This window comes from Pinus tabuliformis, chromosome X (assembly GCF_031772625.1).
Source record: "Pinus tabuliformis cultivar Carrire ecotype Pingquan chromosome X, CPIR1, whole genome shotgun sequence".
Lineage (NCBI taxonomy): Eukaryota > Viridiplantae > Streptophyta > Pinopsida > Pinales > Pinaceae > Pinus > Pinus tabuliformis.
In genome coordinates, this window is record NC_142308.1 from 1705120486 (window position 1) to 1705134219 (window position 13734).

Sequence of the window (13734 nt, forward strand, 5' to 3'; positions counted from 1 at the left end):
CATACAGGACGGTGACGGCTGCCTTCCGCACCCTGTTTTGATCTCCTTGCTCCTCTTTGTTGATGACTAGGTCTTGTTGGCCTCTACTCCTGAGGGATTACAAAAACAGATTGACACATTGGCCAGTTTCTGCAACCTTCAACAACTGAGGGTCAACCTCCGTAAAACTAAGGTTCTAATCTTCAATGCCTACAAGAACTCTATTACAGACCTACACTTTTATTATCGTAGGACAGAGATTGAGATCATCATATTTTACACCTACTTGGGGGTACAGTTCACAAGGCCCAGATTTGGTATGCGACTGTCAACAAGCACTCCAACCTCGGCTCAATAAAGATTACAGCTCCCTAGCCCTCATCAAGCAGCAGTGCTTCCAGGCATAGTTCCAGGACATCTTGTCTAAACTCCACCTCATGGAGACCATTAACAGACCCACGGTCCTCTATCGTTCCGAGATTTAGGGACCCAGTTTGCTACAGTCAGATTGAGCCACGATGGAGAGAGTCCAAACCTTGCTTCTCCAACATATCATCTGCTACAAACGCACAGTTCCGCATCACATTATTCAGGCAAAGTTCAGGGTACACCCATTTCGCCTTGAGGTCATTTCCCACTTGGTATCTTTCCTCCATAGAGTCGGGGCTTTCAGAGACTCTACTACCAAGAGACAGAAATACCCCTATCTTGCACTTTGTTCTTCGAAGGCCATCGCTTCAGAAACTCCCTCAGGTCATGCTCATGGATGTTTCACAGAGGCATCTTGGCTCCTTCGGTCAATGACCATCTCCCCAGAGCTCCTTCATTTAGTTTCTCCCTTGATGGACCATCACATCTCTTATCGACTCCCTTGGTGCGCCTTGGATCAAAGATGTCCTTCTACCTAGAGCACTTTTGGAGTTGCAGGATGGCCTCATTGTTCGCCCCCCCATACCCATAGCCACTAGATGCACTCACTCCGGATCCCACTAGGGTAGCTTCGAGTTGGGTCACATCATCTTCGAGTAGAGACAGATAACCATACACCACGATATGATAGGAACTGCCAGTTGTGCCACCTATAGGAACCGGAGACAGAGATTCACCTCATCTTTCAGTGCCCCATATATTATGAGATCATAGGACGATATCATTGCCTATATAAGGAGTCAGGAGGATCCCTCCCTACCTTCTTCTTGTATCCTAACTAGATATGTCTGGCCCTCTTCATCAGGAAGATATTTAGACACAAATCTCAAATCCTACATACCCCACCTCACTCAAAGACAATTCAAACGATCACATCATACTTTCAGGTTGCTCTGGCTGATTGGAGCAACAAGCGATGAGCTAAGTTCTAAGGTATTTCAAATAGTAGAGCAGTGAGACCTAGAGTCTTCCCTCAACGTCCCCCTTTGAGAGGCTAACCGGTACCCTCAAGACTATTGCGGAGATGCCAAATAGCACATCAATTCACTCACACCCAGAGCATCAAAGGGTTTAGTACCAGACAGTTTCCGAACAGTCCCCCCTCCCAACATGACGAGTTCCTCCCCAACCCTAGCGGAGGAACCAGAGACTTATCCAAAGCTTCTTTCCTTTGGCCTCAGATGTTGGGAGTATCCCTCACTTCTACATCCCCCCAGGATCATGCAGCCAAACTCCTCATTGGATCCAGAGGACTCTGATACTGAGCCAACGCCATTGTCGCCCCCTTTGCCCTCGGCTACCAAATTCGAGCACTCTTGACATCATCGACCTCCAGCCATGGACTTATCCACTTAGCCTTCTACATGATCCGATTATATACATGTTCATGAGGTTGTGCTATTATTATTATTCTATCCTTCTTTACTTCATTTTTTCCTAGATTTAGCTTTGGCATTTTCTAGGAGTTGCATTTGCACTCCCACATTGTACTCATACTGGTTGTATCCTTCAGTCCCATTGACCTATTTATGGTCATTCATTGGACATTAATAAAATTATCTTATCTTATCTAAGTTAGCTTAATCAGCCATTGTTGATTGATGTGATGTCGGTGCATGGACTAAATTGTATCTCTGGTTTCGACTAAAAATTACTATCTGCTCAGGATCACTGTGATAAAGGGTGCATATTTATTGTTTGAAAGTTCCGTTTTCATGGTTTAAATAGGCCTAAGTGTACTTATTCATACACACACTGTTGCAATCATTGCTGATAACAGCATGCCTAAATGGGGTTCATAAATGCTGGAAGTGTACTGTGATGAATGTACCCTAATATGCTTCAAGAACAAGAACTCAATCACAGTTTAATGCTCCAAAGGATCCTCTTAACATCATTGCAAAACCCGTTCCTAAAAGCATTGTGATGTATGCTCTTCATATAATAATGGTAAATACTTGCTCCAAATATTTAAAATTCACATGATCAGCATGTCTTAGTCACTGTGGGTAATGGTTGGATATAATTGCTTTGCTTGGATTTTTTTTTCTGAATGGCGATGAAGCTCTTTTCAATACAGTAGCGACATGGTTTAAAATTGGCTCTAAAACTCTGCAGTAGCTTCTCACTTCTGAGTTTTCATAAATGACAGGATTTATCTCTTAGAATTCTATTTGACATATCACTGTTTTACTACTATAATGTGAAATAATGAATAAAACCAAGGAGCTGGTACGACCATTGATTTCTGAGCACCTTTGTAACTTCAAAACTGTAGTGACATTTCTATATTGTTCATCATAGTCGATATGCTGGTCTTATGGCAGAACCTCGTTACATATGATGTTGATGGATCCCCTTTACCTAATCACTAGCCATGGTACATGATATATGCTCATGACACATTAAAGTAATGTGTTTGTTCACTTGATGCTTTCTACTTTGTTCCAGGCCACTGCTCACATAATGGTGGTGATTTTGTTAATTTGATTTCATAATGATGATAAACAATGGTAATGAAATAATAACATGCAAGCCAATTATGTGATCCATTGTACCACTAGTTCCGACTCTCTTTGATTAATCATTCGTGTATTGTTTATTGGGCAAAAATTTATTCTTTTCATTTTACAAGAATTACATTGAATAAGCAATTGTTGGTCTAAGTTAAACTCTTTTCCTGTTTATCCTCATTGGTAATTCAATATGTTTGCATAAGCATTTCCTTCATCTTAAGAGCGGGTATCAACTTGTCTTAGTCAATCCTAGCTAGAGGAGCCTCTCCTCTTACTACACGACCTAGCTTAATTTGACCCTTAAGGAAACCCTCCCTTAGGTTATGAGCTTTAAAGTGAGAGGCAAGGCCACCAAGGTGGGGCTTCCCTGATAGTTGATCCTTGCCTCTCCTGCTGGGGTTTAGGACCTTTTACCTTACGTGAGAGTTTGAGTCACAACAAAGTCCGAGTCCATCCAATCAACTGCTACTGGCTAAGTCTCCAACCCACTCTAATAAAGGATCAATATCATCCAAGAGTATGCTACTTGATTCGAGTGGTCCCCATCACCAACTGTATGGTTCACTGTGGAACTGGCCAGTTGTGGCCTTTATGGCAGGTTTTGAACAGATCAATTCTGGTACGAAACCAGCCAGTTCGATACAACACTGGTCATTTCTGCTTTGAATCCTTCAACTGGACCAATATGACCCCAGAACCGGTCAAACCAGTCAGTTTTGAGGAAACCAATCGGGTTTTGACAACAGTGCTTGGAATATGCAACTAGTGGCCACAAAGCCCTCAACACCACTTGGTCATCATTGCCAACCTTTCTCTTGAAACTACCTTGAATATGACAAACAAAGTTCGCTCACACACAAAATATTAAGAATTACTGAAATATAAAGAAATCAATGTGGACAATACATAAAATATATATAAGAATTTGACACTAGAAAATGTGATATGATGATTTGTCTTTCAATCAGAATTCTAGACTATACAAGGCCAAAGGTGGTCAAGGGTGAATGGTGGTCAATGACCAGAATTAGAAAAACACCGAACAGATGTGATTGTGACCAAAAGCCTAAAGTTATATTTCCAAGGAATGAAGCTTTTTTTTTGACTAAAGATCGAACTTCAAACTTCTTGTGGCCAAAGACCAGGATCAGACTTTTAAGGATAAACAATAATATATATAACTGTTTGAGTACAATTGATATGATGTGATACCAAATGAGGACCTAGTTTTGGGTCAAAGACCTTGAGTTTAGATAAGTCTAAATAATTGAGTGGCCAATGAAATGTAGTTATGTTGCTAAGGGCAACAAAATTTTGACCAAAGGTCTAGCAGCCAAGAGCCTAGATCAGACTTGGCTTTGATACCAAATGAGATGAACAAAGTTCGCTCACACACAAAATTTTCCAAATATCAAGAATATGAAAATATCCATAAGGATAAACAATAATATATGTTGATTTTTAATGTACCTTGGACAAGTGGTTTCCTCTGGGTTAGTCTCTACCTAGGGAAAAGTGTCCAAAATAAATTTTTCCCCGAGTGTGACTTTATAAAGTGAAAGTCACTGTATAAGTGGTAAAGTCAATGTTAAATTATAAAGTGAAAAGTGACTTTAGACATAAAGTACAATGTGGGTACTTTATTTAATGGGTGAGTTAAAAAATAGAAAGTAAGAATTAAATGCACATTTATTCTCATCCCTTGATCTAAATGAATCTGAGCCATTAGATCTTAGGGTTGCCCAAAAATCATTTAGGAAAACAAAAGGGGGAAAAGAAAAGAGAGACTGCATTCATTCTTCATGAGAGCAGATTGGAGAAAGGACGCTGAGAGTTGGAGAAAAGTTCTGAAGGAGAAATTTGTTGCAGCAAGCTGAAGGAGTGATTTCTGGGCAAAGATGGGCACGGAAATCAAGGCATAGAAGACAGTAGAAGATACAATACGAACAACATTTAACGCTATTAGATGCACATCATTTGAGAAAAGTTTTTGAAAAAAATGAAAAATCCGTACAGTACAGTTCATATCCGTACAGTACATATTTTTAGCTTCAAGTGGACATGGAAATCGAGACAAAGTGGGCACAGTTTTCAAGGAGTTTTGGGCTGAAGAGATAAGTTGTATTTTGTTGTTTTGATTTGTCTGCAAATGTATTTTTCCTGAACTTGAAAGATAAATAAATTTGAAGAGCTCTCTAACAAGTTTTCCCCGGAGAAGATTGAAGGGGTTTTCCCTGAGTCTAAGTTGACCAAAAATCTATGTGTATTTTTATGTGTGTTGCTGGTCTGTTTATGTCCATATTTATTTTCAGCATGCGTTGACAGTCCCATGTGTTTTAATCTGAAATTTTCATTTCCATAATTCTATATGTTGAATGTATGTTTATGGGCAAGGGAATCTAACTGAATGGTAGTGATAAGGTGAAATTAAAACCGGATTGGGATTGCATGAAACTTTAGTCATCAAATTTCAACAATATATATACTGTTTCAGTACAATTGATATGATGTGATACAATGAAGACCCCGTATATATACCTAGGCAAGATGCCCATTCATGAATAGTCATGTCCATTGAGACATGTCCTTTCATTGTACTAATTATTATTTGTTAATTATTATTTAATTATATTATTTTATATATGTATGTTCATTGTTAGTTTTTTGGATATGGTAGCAAAGAATAGGTGTTCTAGTCTTAGATTGTGTCTAAGAGGCTAAGGAACACGAGGTCTCCAAAACCCATAAAAGGTTAAGTGAGTTGCCCAACGGAGTAACAGGCAATGCAAGTTCCGGAATCTGTGCCTAAGAGGCTAAGGAACACGAGATCTCCAAAACCCAGAAAAGGTTCCGCGAGTTGCCCAGAGGAGTAACAGGCAGTGCGAGTTCCGGGAAAAGATTCCGAAGGCAAGTGCGAGTAGCCCAAAGCAGATGTACACAGTCCAGAGAGTAGTGTGAGTGCAAGGAGAAGGTCGGGTTAGTTTGCCAAAAGGAGAAGGAGATTTCCCCGATCAGTAATTCTCTAGTTTATTGAGTTTTGCAATTTTTTCAGAGGAGCTGGCCACTGCAAGACTCAGAGATCAAGGGAGGTGGATGGAGCCTCCAACTTTTGCATCTGGAAGGCCAGGATGTTATTCCTATTGGATGAGCACGGTTTGAAGGAGTTCGTGACAGAAGTTGTCGTTGTACCAGTAGATCCTATCCTATTAAATGATTACAGGAAGGACATGGCCAAGGCTAAGAGGATGGTCCTCGACAGAGTATGAGATTATATTGTCTCGGATATTGTAGAAAAGACAACAGCAAAGGAAATGTAGAATGCCATCAGCAAGTTGTACCGGGATCCTTTTGAGAGTCAGAAGATGATTCTCAAAGAGAAGTTGAGGACAATCAAAATGCAGAAGGACGAGAATGTAACATCCTATCTCACCAGAGTTCAGGGTGTTAGAGATGAACTTGTAGTAGTTGGAGAGAAGTCAGCAAAAGACAAATAGTGTGTACAACTCTAAATGGGCTTACCAAGGAATGGCGAACCTTCGTTCAAGTGATTACTAGACGAGATAAGCTACCATATTGGGAGCACCTGTGGAGTGACTTCTTAGGAGGAGTTGAGGCTCAGTCTCGTTGATGGTATTACTAGTAGTAGCGGCAAGGGACCGAAGGTAGAGAAGGATGAAGAAAACATCACTCTTGTAGGGAAAGGAAAAGCAAAGAAGGGTCCCAACCAGGGACAAAACTCTAAAGGAGAGAAGAAGAAGAAGAACATATCCAAGGTCAAGTGCTTCTGATGTGGTGAACTTGGTCACTACATCAACCAGTGTCCGAAGAGGAAGAAGTATAAGAAGGGGAAGCAGACAGCAGCTTTGACAGAGATTGATGACTTGTCCACCAGATTGGAGGATGAGTTCTATAGGTTTGCAGCATTATTCTTAGATGGATCAGGAGTATGGTATTCCAGTATGCTAGATCGGGCAAGGTTCGAGGGAGAAGCAATAGGAGGTCTAGGTCTAGCCAAGGAGGGTTAAGATCAGATCTAGTTGTTTTGAGTTTTCATATGGATCATTAGCTATGTTACAAGAGCCCGACGAGTTATAGTAGCTGGATGATCGAAGCGTCAGCAAAGCGCAGTCAAATTCTCGAGAGGCAATGAAAAGCTAGTTAGGCACAGTCAAATACTCGAGTGACAGGTGCAAAGCTAGTTGCAATGACTCAGTGGATCAATGAGAGTTTGAGACTCAGAGGGATTCTAGCTTCAAAGGGAACATCCCTATGGAAGCTTGGATCTTCAGGTTCTGAGAGATCATTACACACAGGTGCAGTGATGACTTCAGCACAAAGGTATCAGCAATGTGAGATCAGAGTATGCACAGTAGCATGGTGGACAGTGACTGCCAAATTGTTTTGTTCACAGAGATTTCCAGTGACAAGGAGTCAGTTCAGCTTGAAGATGTGAAGGGAGGTATCATTGATGTCAGACACCAGCAATGTGGATTAGTTCGACTACAGCATGTTCCCACGGACCAGCAGGTAGTTGATATACTCACGAAGGCCCTTGGGAGGGCAAAGTTCGTTTACTTTAGAGAACAGATGGGTATAGTGTAGAACACCTTCCTTGCTAAGAGGGAGGGTTAGTTTTCTGGGTACGGTAGCAGTAGACAGGTGTTTTAGTCTCGTATTGTGTCTATGAGGCTAAGGAACACGAGAACTCCAAAACCCATAAAAATTTTGGGAGTAATGATTTAAAGACACCTTAATTAAATTAATTAGCCATAATTAAAATATTTCCTAAGTCTAACTTAGGAAAAGTGGTTAATTAAAGGGAATTAATTAAGAAAGTTTGATTTTGCTCTAGAGGCTTCTATTGATGAAGTCAAATTGATCTTAGCCATTAGTGGAAATGTAATCATGGCCATTGAGACTCCAACGAGAGATTATAAGAGCAGGTTGAAGGGATTAGAGAAGACACGATATATGAGTTGAGTAGTTCGACTACCCAGTTGCAGGTATTCAACAAGGGCGCAGTTGAAGCTAGGGAAAGCATTAGAGCAAGGGTTAAGCAAAGATTTGAGAGCAGGAGTCCAGAGGCATTTTCCTTAGTACTTTCTAGTGTCCGGAGATTGGAAAGAGGAGGTTGAATTCTTCTACAGAGGAGGCCGAACACAGTTGTGCGAGTTGCCGGAGGAGCCACATTTCAGTTGTCAGTGGTCAGATCAGTGTCCGAAAGGTAGAGTAGGTGGGTTTCAGAGGCACAAGGAGGCAGGACAACTTTCCTGGAGATGATTTTGGGGCTATACAAATTTCTCCTCAGCCAGATCTGCACATTCCAGAAGAAAGTGAGAATTCCAAGAGGAGGTGTGAGTGGCTAGGAGAGGCCAAGTTGATTGCAGAGGTAGACAAGGGTGCCTTCCAGATTATTTTGCCAGTAGAGATTGTCAGAGCCTTGCCAGATTGGCAAGCAGATCATTGTACTCTTGAATTTGCTAAAGATAATAATAAAAGCCTCTTTTGTTGCACTGGTTTTCCCTTCAGGGTTTTACCAAAGACTTTTGTCCAAAAATAACTGTGTCAATTTTTATGCGTGTGTGCATATTTTTCAGTTCTGTATTTTATATTCCGTAGTGTTTTTATTGTGAATAATGCAATTGTGAATTTATTGTTATTTGCCAAATAATAATTCAGAAGAAAAATAAACTACTAACAGTTGGAAGATAATATTCCAATTATTGCATTCAAGGAATTTTCACATTCATATCATTGAACTCTCTCTGCAATATTTTACCCAACACCCTTAAACAGCCCATTAATAAATAGACCAATTAAAACAAATTTCCCAGTACTAGATCTAAATATGTCATATTACTAGTCATTATGAACCTCTATATGCCACTTAGACATCAAGACCATTCCTTTATCGAGCACAGCTACTTGCTCCCTCTGTACAATTGTTTCCCTGAGAACTCAACAACCTTCAAGACTATAATACACCTAAACTCTATATTGGCATCAACAAGTACACCTATCCATGTCTACACATGCAGGCAAAGCAATTAAACGTTCTTGTCCTTCATTTAAATTACCAGTATAAACTTATGAACAATGTTTTTAAAACCGGAACCGGTGACCGGACTGGTCCACCTAATGAACCGATTTACCGACCGAAACCGGTCTAACCGGGACTGGTTTGGTCTAAACGAACCAGTTTTAGAAAAATACATTAAATAATTAATTTTTAATGAAACAAAACTATTTTTAAGATTTAAAACCATGATTCCAAGCCAATAGAGACAAAATATGCAAAGTTTGCTCATTTATATACTATGTAAAGGTGAATATATCAAAATGGCACTGAGTGCAATACATATCATCAACAAAATAGCAAAATACATAAGCAATGAGGCTCTAAATGGTTTATAAATTTGAAAAACAATGTTGCAAGCTATGAGGCCATTGGCCTACTACAAGTCTACAGTGTACACATGATCAATCATCAAGTTCATCACCACTACTAGCCACAAGATCATCATCAGGAGCTACATAGACATCATCTGGTTCAAAGTCTGAGGATGCCTCAGCCTAATCTGCAACCTCAGTAGCAATGCCACCAATAACAATAGAAGTGGACCTAATCGAAGCACGAGTTTGTCGACCTGGAAATGCAAACTAGCTTCCTTAGCCTCCTCTTGAAGATGCCAACTCCACTGACAGCTACAAACTATCTCCAAAATAGCTCCAACTCCAACTCCAAGATGACTACTCCAGCAAAAACTCAACACTCTCCAAGCTCCCAAGCAAACTCACAAACACTCATAAACACTCCAAATCAGATGTGTGAGACAAATGAGAGGGAGAGGGGCCTCTTAAAGGCTTGGAGAGGGTGTTTTTGGAGGGAAAGCACCCTTAATTTCCCTCCAAAACCCCTAAACTACCTTGGAAAAGCCGCACTGTGGGTCCTCGGTGGGCATGGCAGGTAACCGGCCGGTTAGGACCGGTTAGGGCCAAATTCTCACCACAACGCCTCCTTAACCGGGTTTTTCAGTCGGTGGCCCTGCTCACTGGCCAGTTAGACCAGTAACCAGTTAGCTAGGCCGGTTTTAAAAACTATGCTTATGAACAACATAATTTAATTTATTGATCGCTTTGGGAACGCTTAGAATCAATTTTAGGTCAAAACTAGCCAGTTCAATACAAAACCGGCCATTTCCGATTTGAATCCTTCAACTAGACCAATATGGCCCCAAAACCAGTCAAACCGGTCAGTTTTGCAGGAATCAATCTGGGTTTGATAACATTGTTTGGAACAGGTCATGCAACTAGTGGTTACAAAGATCTCAACCACTTGGTCATCATTGCCAACCTTTGGCTTGAAACTACCTTGAACTCTCTCTGCTATATTTTACCCAATACCTTTAAATGGCCAATCATTAAACAAACCAATTAAAATGGATTTCCCGTGACTAGATGGGAATATTTCATATGACCAACCACTATGAACCTCTAGATGCCACTTAGACATCAACACCATTCCTTTACCATGCATTGGCACGTGCTTCCTCTGTACAAAAATTTGCCCGAGAACTCAACAACCTTCAGGACCGCAATACACTTAAACCCTCCCTGTATTGGCTTCAACAAGTACACTTATACATGTCTACACATGCAGGCAAAGCAATTAAATGTTCCTATCATTCATTTAAATCACCAGTATAAATGCATTAACAACATAATTTAAATTATCGATCGCTTTGGGAACCCTTAGAATCAATATATGGGCCTGCATATTAGCACTCGAGAACATTTTCTAAATAATACATAGGTCGGCGTTTCATTTATTACATCATAAATAATTCACATACAACAAGTCATACTTCATTGTTCATAATCAAAAATGGTCACATACAAATCAATGGGATCTAGTCAACCTTGGTCAAATAGGGAGTTTGACTCGCGTGATATCTTTGGTGCGTAAAAGGTAGGGCACTACATTCATATACTTCATTTCAAAGCTCCCAAACATGCCACTAACCTGAAAAAGTGGTTACTAACTTGAAATGTTAGATAGTTTGCTCGTTGTCTCATACTTGCAGAGGAAAGCTCCCGGCTATGGCACTAACCCTAGAAATTAGGTACAACCTAAATGCTAGATTCTTGCTAGTTGTTCATTTGTTACGGACCAAGTGATTTAATCAGTGTTGATAATATCGGTATCGGCAAAATATCAGCGAGGGTCCAGAAAACATCTTATCGGCAATATCGGCAAAAATATCGGCAAATATCAGCAAGCATAAAAAATCAATTTTTACAATTTTTTAAACATAGCCAATATTTTCAAAATATGGCAGTATTTTGCCGATATTGTCAAAATATCGCGATATTTGCTGATATTTTCTCGGCGATATATCGTTTTGCCGAAAATATCGTGATATTTTCGAATATCGCCGATATTATCAACACTCATTTAATAGATAATAGAGGGTAAGGGGTTCAAATTGGACAGCCACTATGTGTTCTAACTTCTGGTAACCACAAAGGCATGAAATCACCAGATCCATCGGAAAAAGAATCCAAGGTCTCTGTGGACATCTTCGGTAAAAAAGTGACGACTGGCACTTGTATTAGCGCATCTATGTGGTAAATAAAAGTACCCAACATAAACTCCTCGTGAAGAAAGTTACCCATCATGCTATTGAGATCAATTTTCAAAAGATGAGAATGCACAAATTGCATAAACACGGGAAACTATGTCCTCACTTTGGGAACATCGAAGTCCAGCTAAATCTACCCTTCTATTGTAGCCTAAGGGGGGAATACAAGTTATTTCAACCACTCATGGAAGTTCAATCAGCTCTGGACATATAGATTATTGTGACAAATCTTATGCAAGCTTAAGTGGCACAGCATAATAAACAGTAAGTAAATGTCTGTTGCCTTTTTCAAAACATTGAAACATTATATTCACAACATGTTAGTACAACTAATCAACTATTTTGTTGTTTCAACAATACTGATATCCTTAATGATGTTCCAAAAATGTAGAAATTTAGAAGTTAAAACAATAATGGGGCATCAAGATCGCTTATCAGACTCTGCGAAACTTGTGAGACTTCCAATTGCTAGCTTTATTCATACAAGAATCCGGAATTTTCTTTAGGAACCAGTAATTGGGCATCCCATGGATAAATTAGACATGACAAACGGCTGAAAATGGAAGCTAAAAACAATGCACCGGATCTGCAACCCCCATTTTTTCAAAACTCTTAATGCATTTCATTCAGAGTAAACAAAATATCCAATGACTCAACAAATTAAACAATTGGATGTGTAATGAATGGATTTAACTTTAAGGGAATTTTAATCAAAACTCATCGCAGTGAATCAGAATTTTTCCAAAAAAATCAATGCTTTAGGGCCAAATTATTCAAATAAACGCGTAATAAATAAATAAAACTGAAGCATACTTGAGCTCGTCCACGGAGAAGCGATTTTTCGATCGCCAGAAGGAGAACCACATGGTTGCTCAGAAATGCGAATTCCCTGCGGTACCAGCTAAGAACGGCGGAAAAGGAGAATTCATCAAGCCCCCCGGGATTAGAACTCTCACATGACCGTGGTGCTAAGCGCCCCTGAGAAGGCGATCTAGGGATCAATTCCGGGGTCCTGCAGAAGAAGCGCGGGGTCATGTGGGTTGCTCTGTGACTGGCCGTATCCCACCTTCGCCTATCTGTAAGACCACCATAACTCCTCTAAAAGTTATCTTATTTTGGCCGGAATTTAACCAAGTACCTCGTATTTTGGCCCAAATTCAACTGAAAACCTTTTAATTTGGGTTGATCTTCTGTTGCTCGAAGAAGAATGATGTTGTTGTGTGGGCTGGACCCGTGGATCGCCTGTGATTCAAGTATATCATCCGTCCTATTATTACCAAGTGTCTTTTCAGCCTGAGTCGAGATGTTGATGTGCATATAAAATATTGAAATATAAAAAATGATGATAATTAATCTATTGATGCAGATTTATGTAAGAGAGGCTAATCGCTATGTCAAGCGTATGAGCGGTGGAGATGTGTCTATCTCTCTTTATTTGCACTTACATACAGCGAGAAATAAAAACGTGCCGTGGTGTTATTTCTTGGGTGATATTTCTATGTGTTTCCTTTTCCTACGGAGCGACGGGGGCTGATGTAATATTTTTCATTGTTTTTTTATTATTATAATGGAAATACGTGGAATTGTATATTTATGGTTTTTTTTTCAAGTTTGGTAGTTTTCGGTAATAATACGAGATTGGTGTTTTTAATTAGATTAGTGTAAAGAAGCTATAATTTCCAAAAGTCTGGTAGTTTTGGGTAATAATATGAGATTGGTGTTTTTAATTAGATTAGTATAAATTTTGGAAACTTGAGGCAATAATTTGGAAATATTGGTAAGATTTTGATAAAATCTAATTGAATTTTTTGGAAATTCTGATTATAATTGTCAAATTTCAGGATTTTGGATGCTTGAGAGGTTCTTGATGATGTTTTCCACAATAAAAAAAGTTATTCAAACACTCCAGCAATCAAATTTTTTTTTAAATTCTCACCGAATTCTAGCAAGACCTATCAAGTCCCGAAAATTTGTGGCCACAATAGACAACGTCTTTCTAATTAATACAATGATTAATTAATTGTCGAATCAATACAATAATTTATTTGATATGTATAATATATTGTAATAATATAATATATCTATTTTGTAATTTTTTACAATCATACAATTTTATTTTATTTTCAAATTTGCATTAACATAAATATTGAAAAAATAAAAGATTATAT

The 13734-nt window shown here is 39.3% G+C and overlaps 1 protein-coding gene across 6 annotated transcripts in view; it reads right to left on the bottom strand.

The window, feature by feature from the left end:
- Positions 1-12946, bottom strand: part of LOC149146555 (protein TRANSPARENT TESTA 9-like) — a 216899-nt gene extending 203953 nt beyond the window's left edge. For 2 of the 6 annotated variants that reach the window (XM_089449878.1, XM_089449875.1), the window contains exon 1: positions 12380-12933. In XM_089449878.1, the coding sequence (XP_089306004.1) occupies positions 12380-12432 (53 nt within the window). In that variant the 5' untranslated portion in view covers positions 12433-12933. Of the gene's footprint in view, positions 1-12379 lie in introns of all 6 variants that reach the window. The other 4 variants (XM_089449879.1, XM_089449877.1, XM_089449876.1 and 1 more) reach the window with 4 other exon arrangements.
- Positions 12947-13734: the final 788 nt, after the last annotated feature.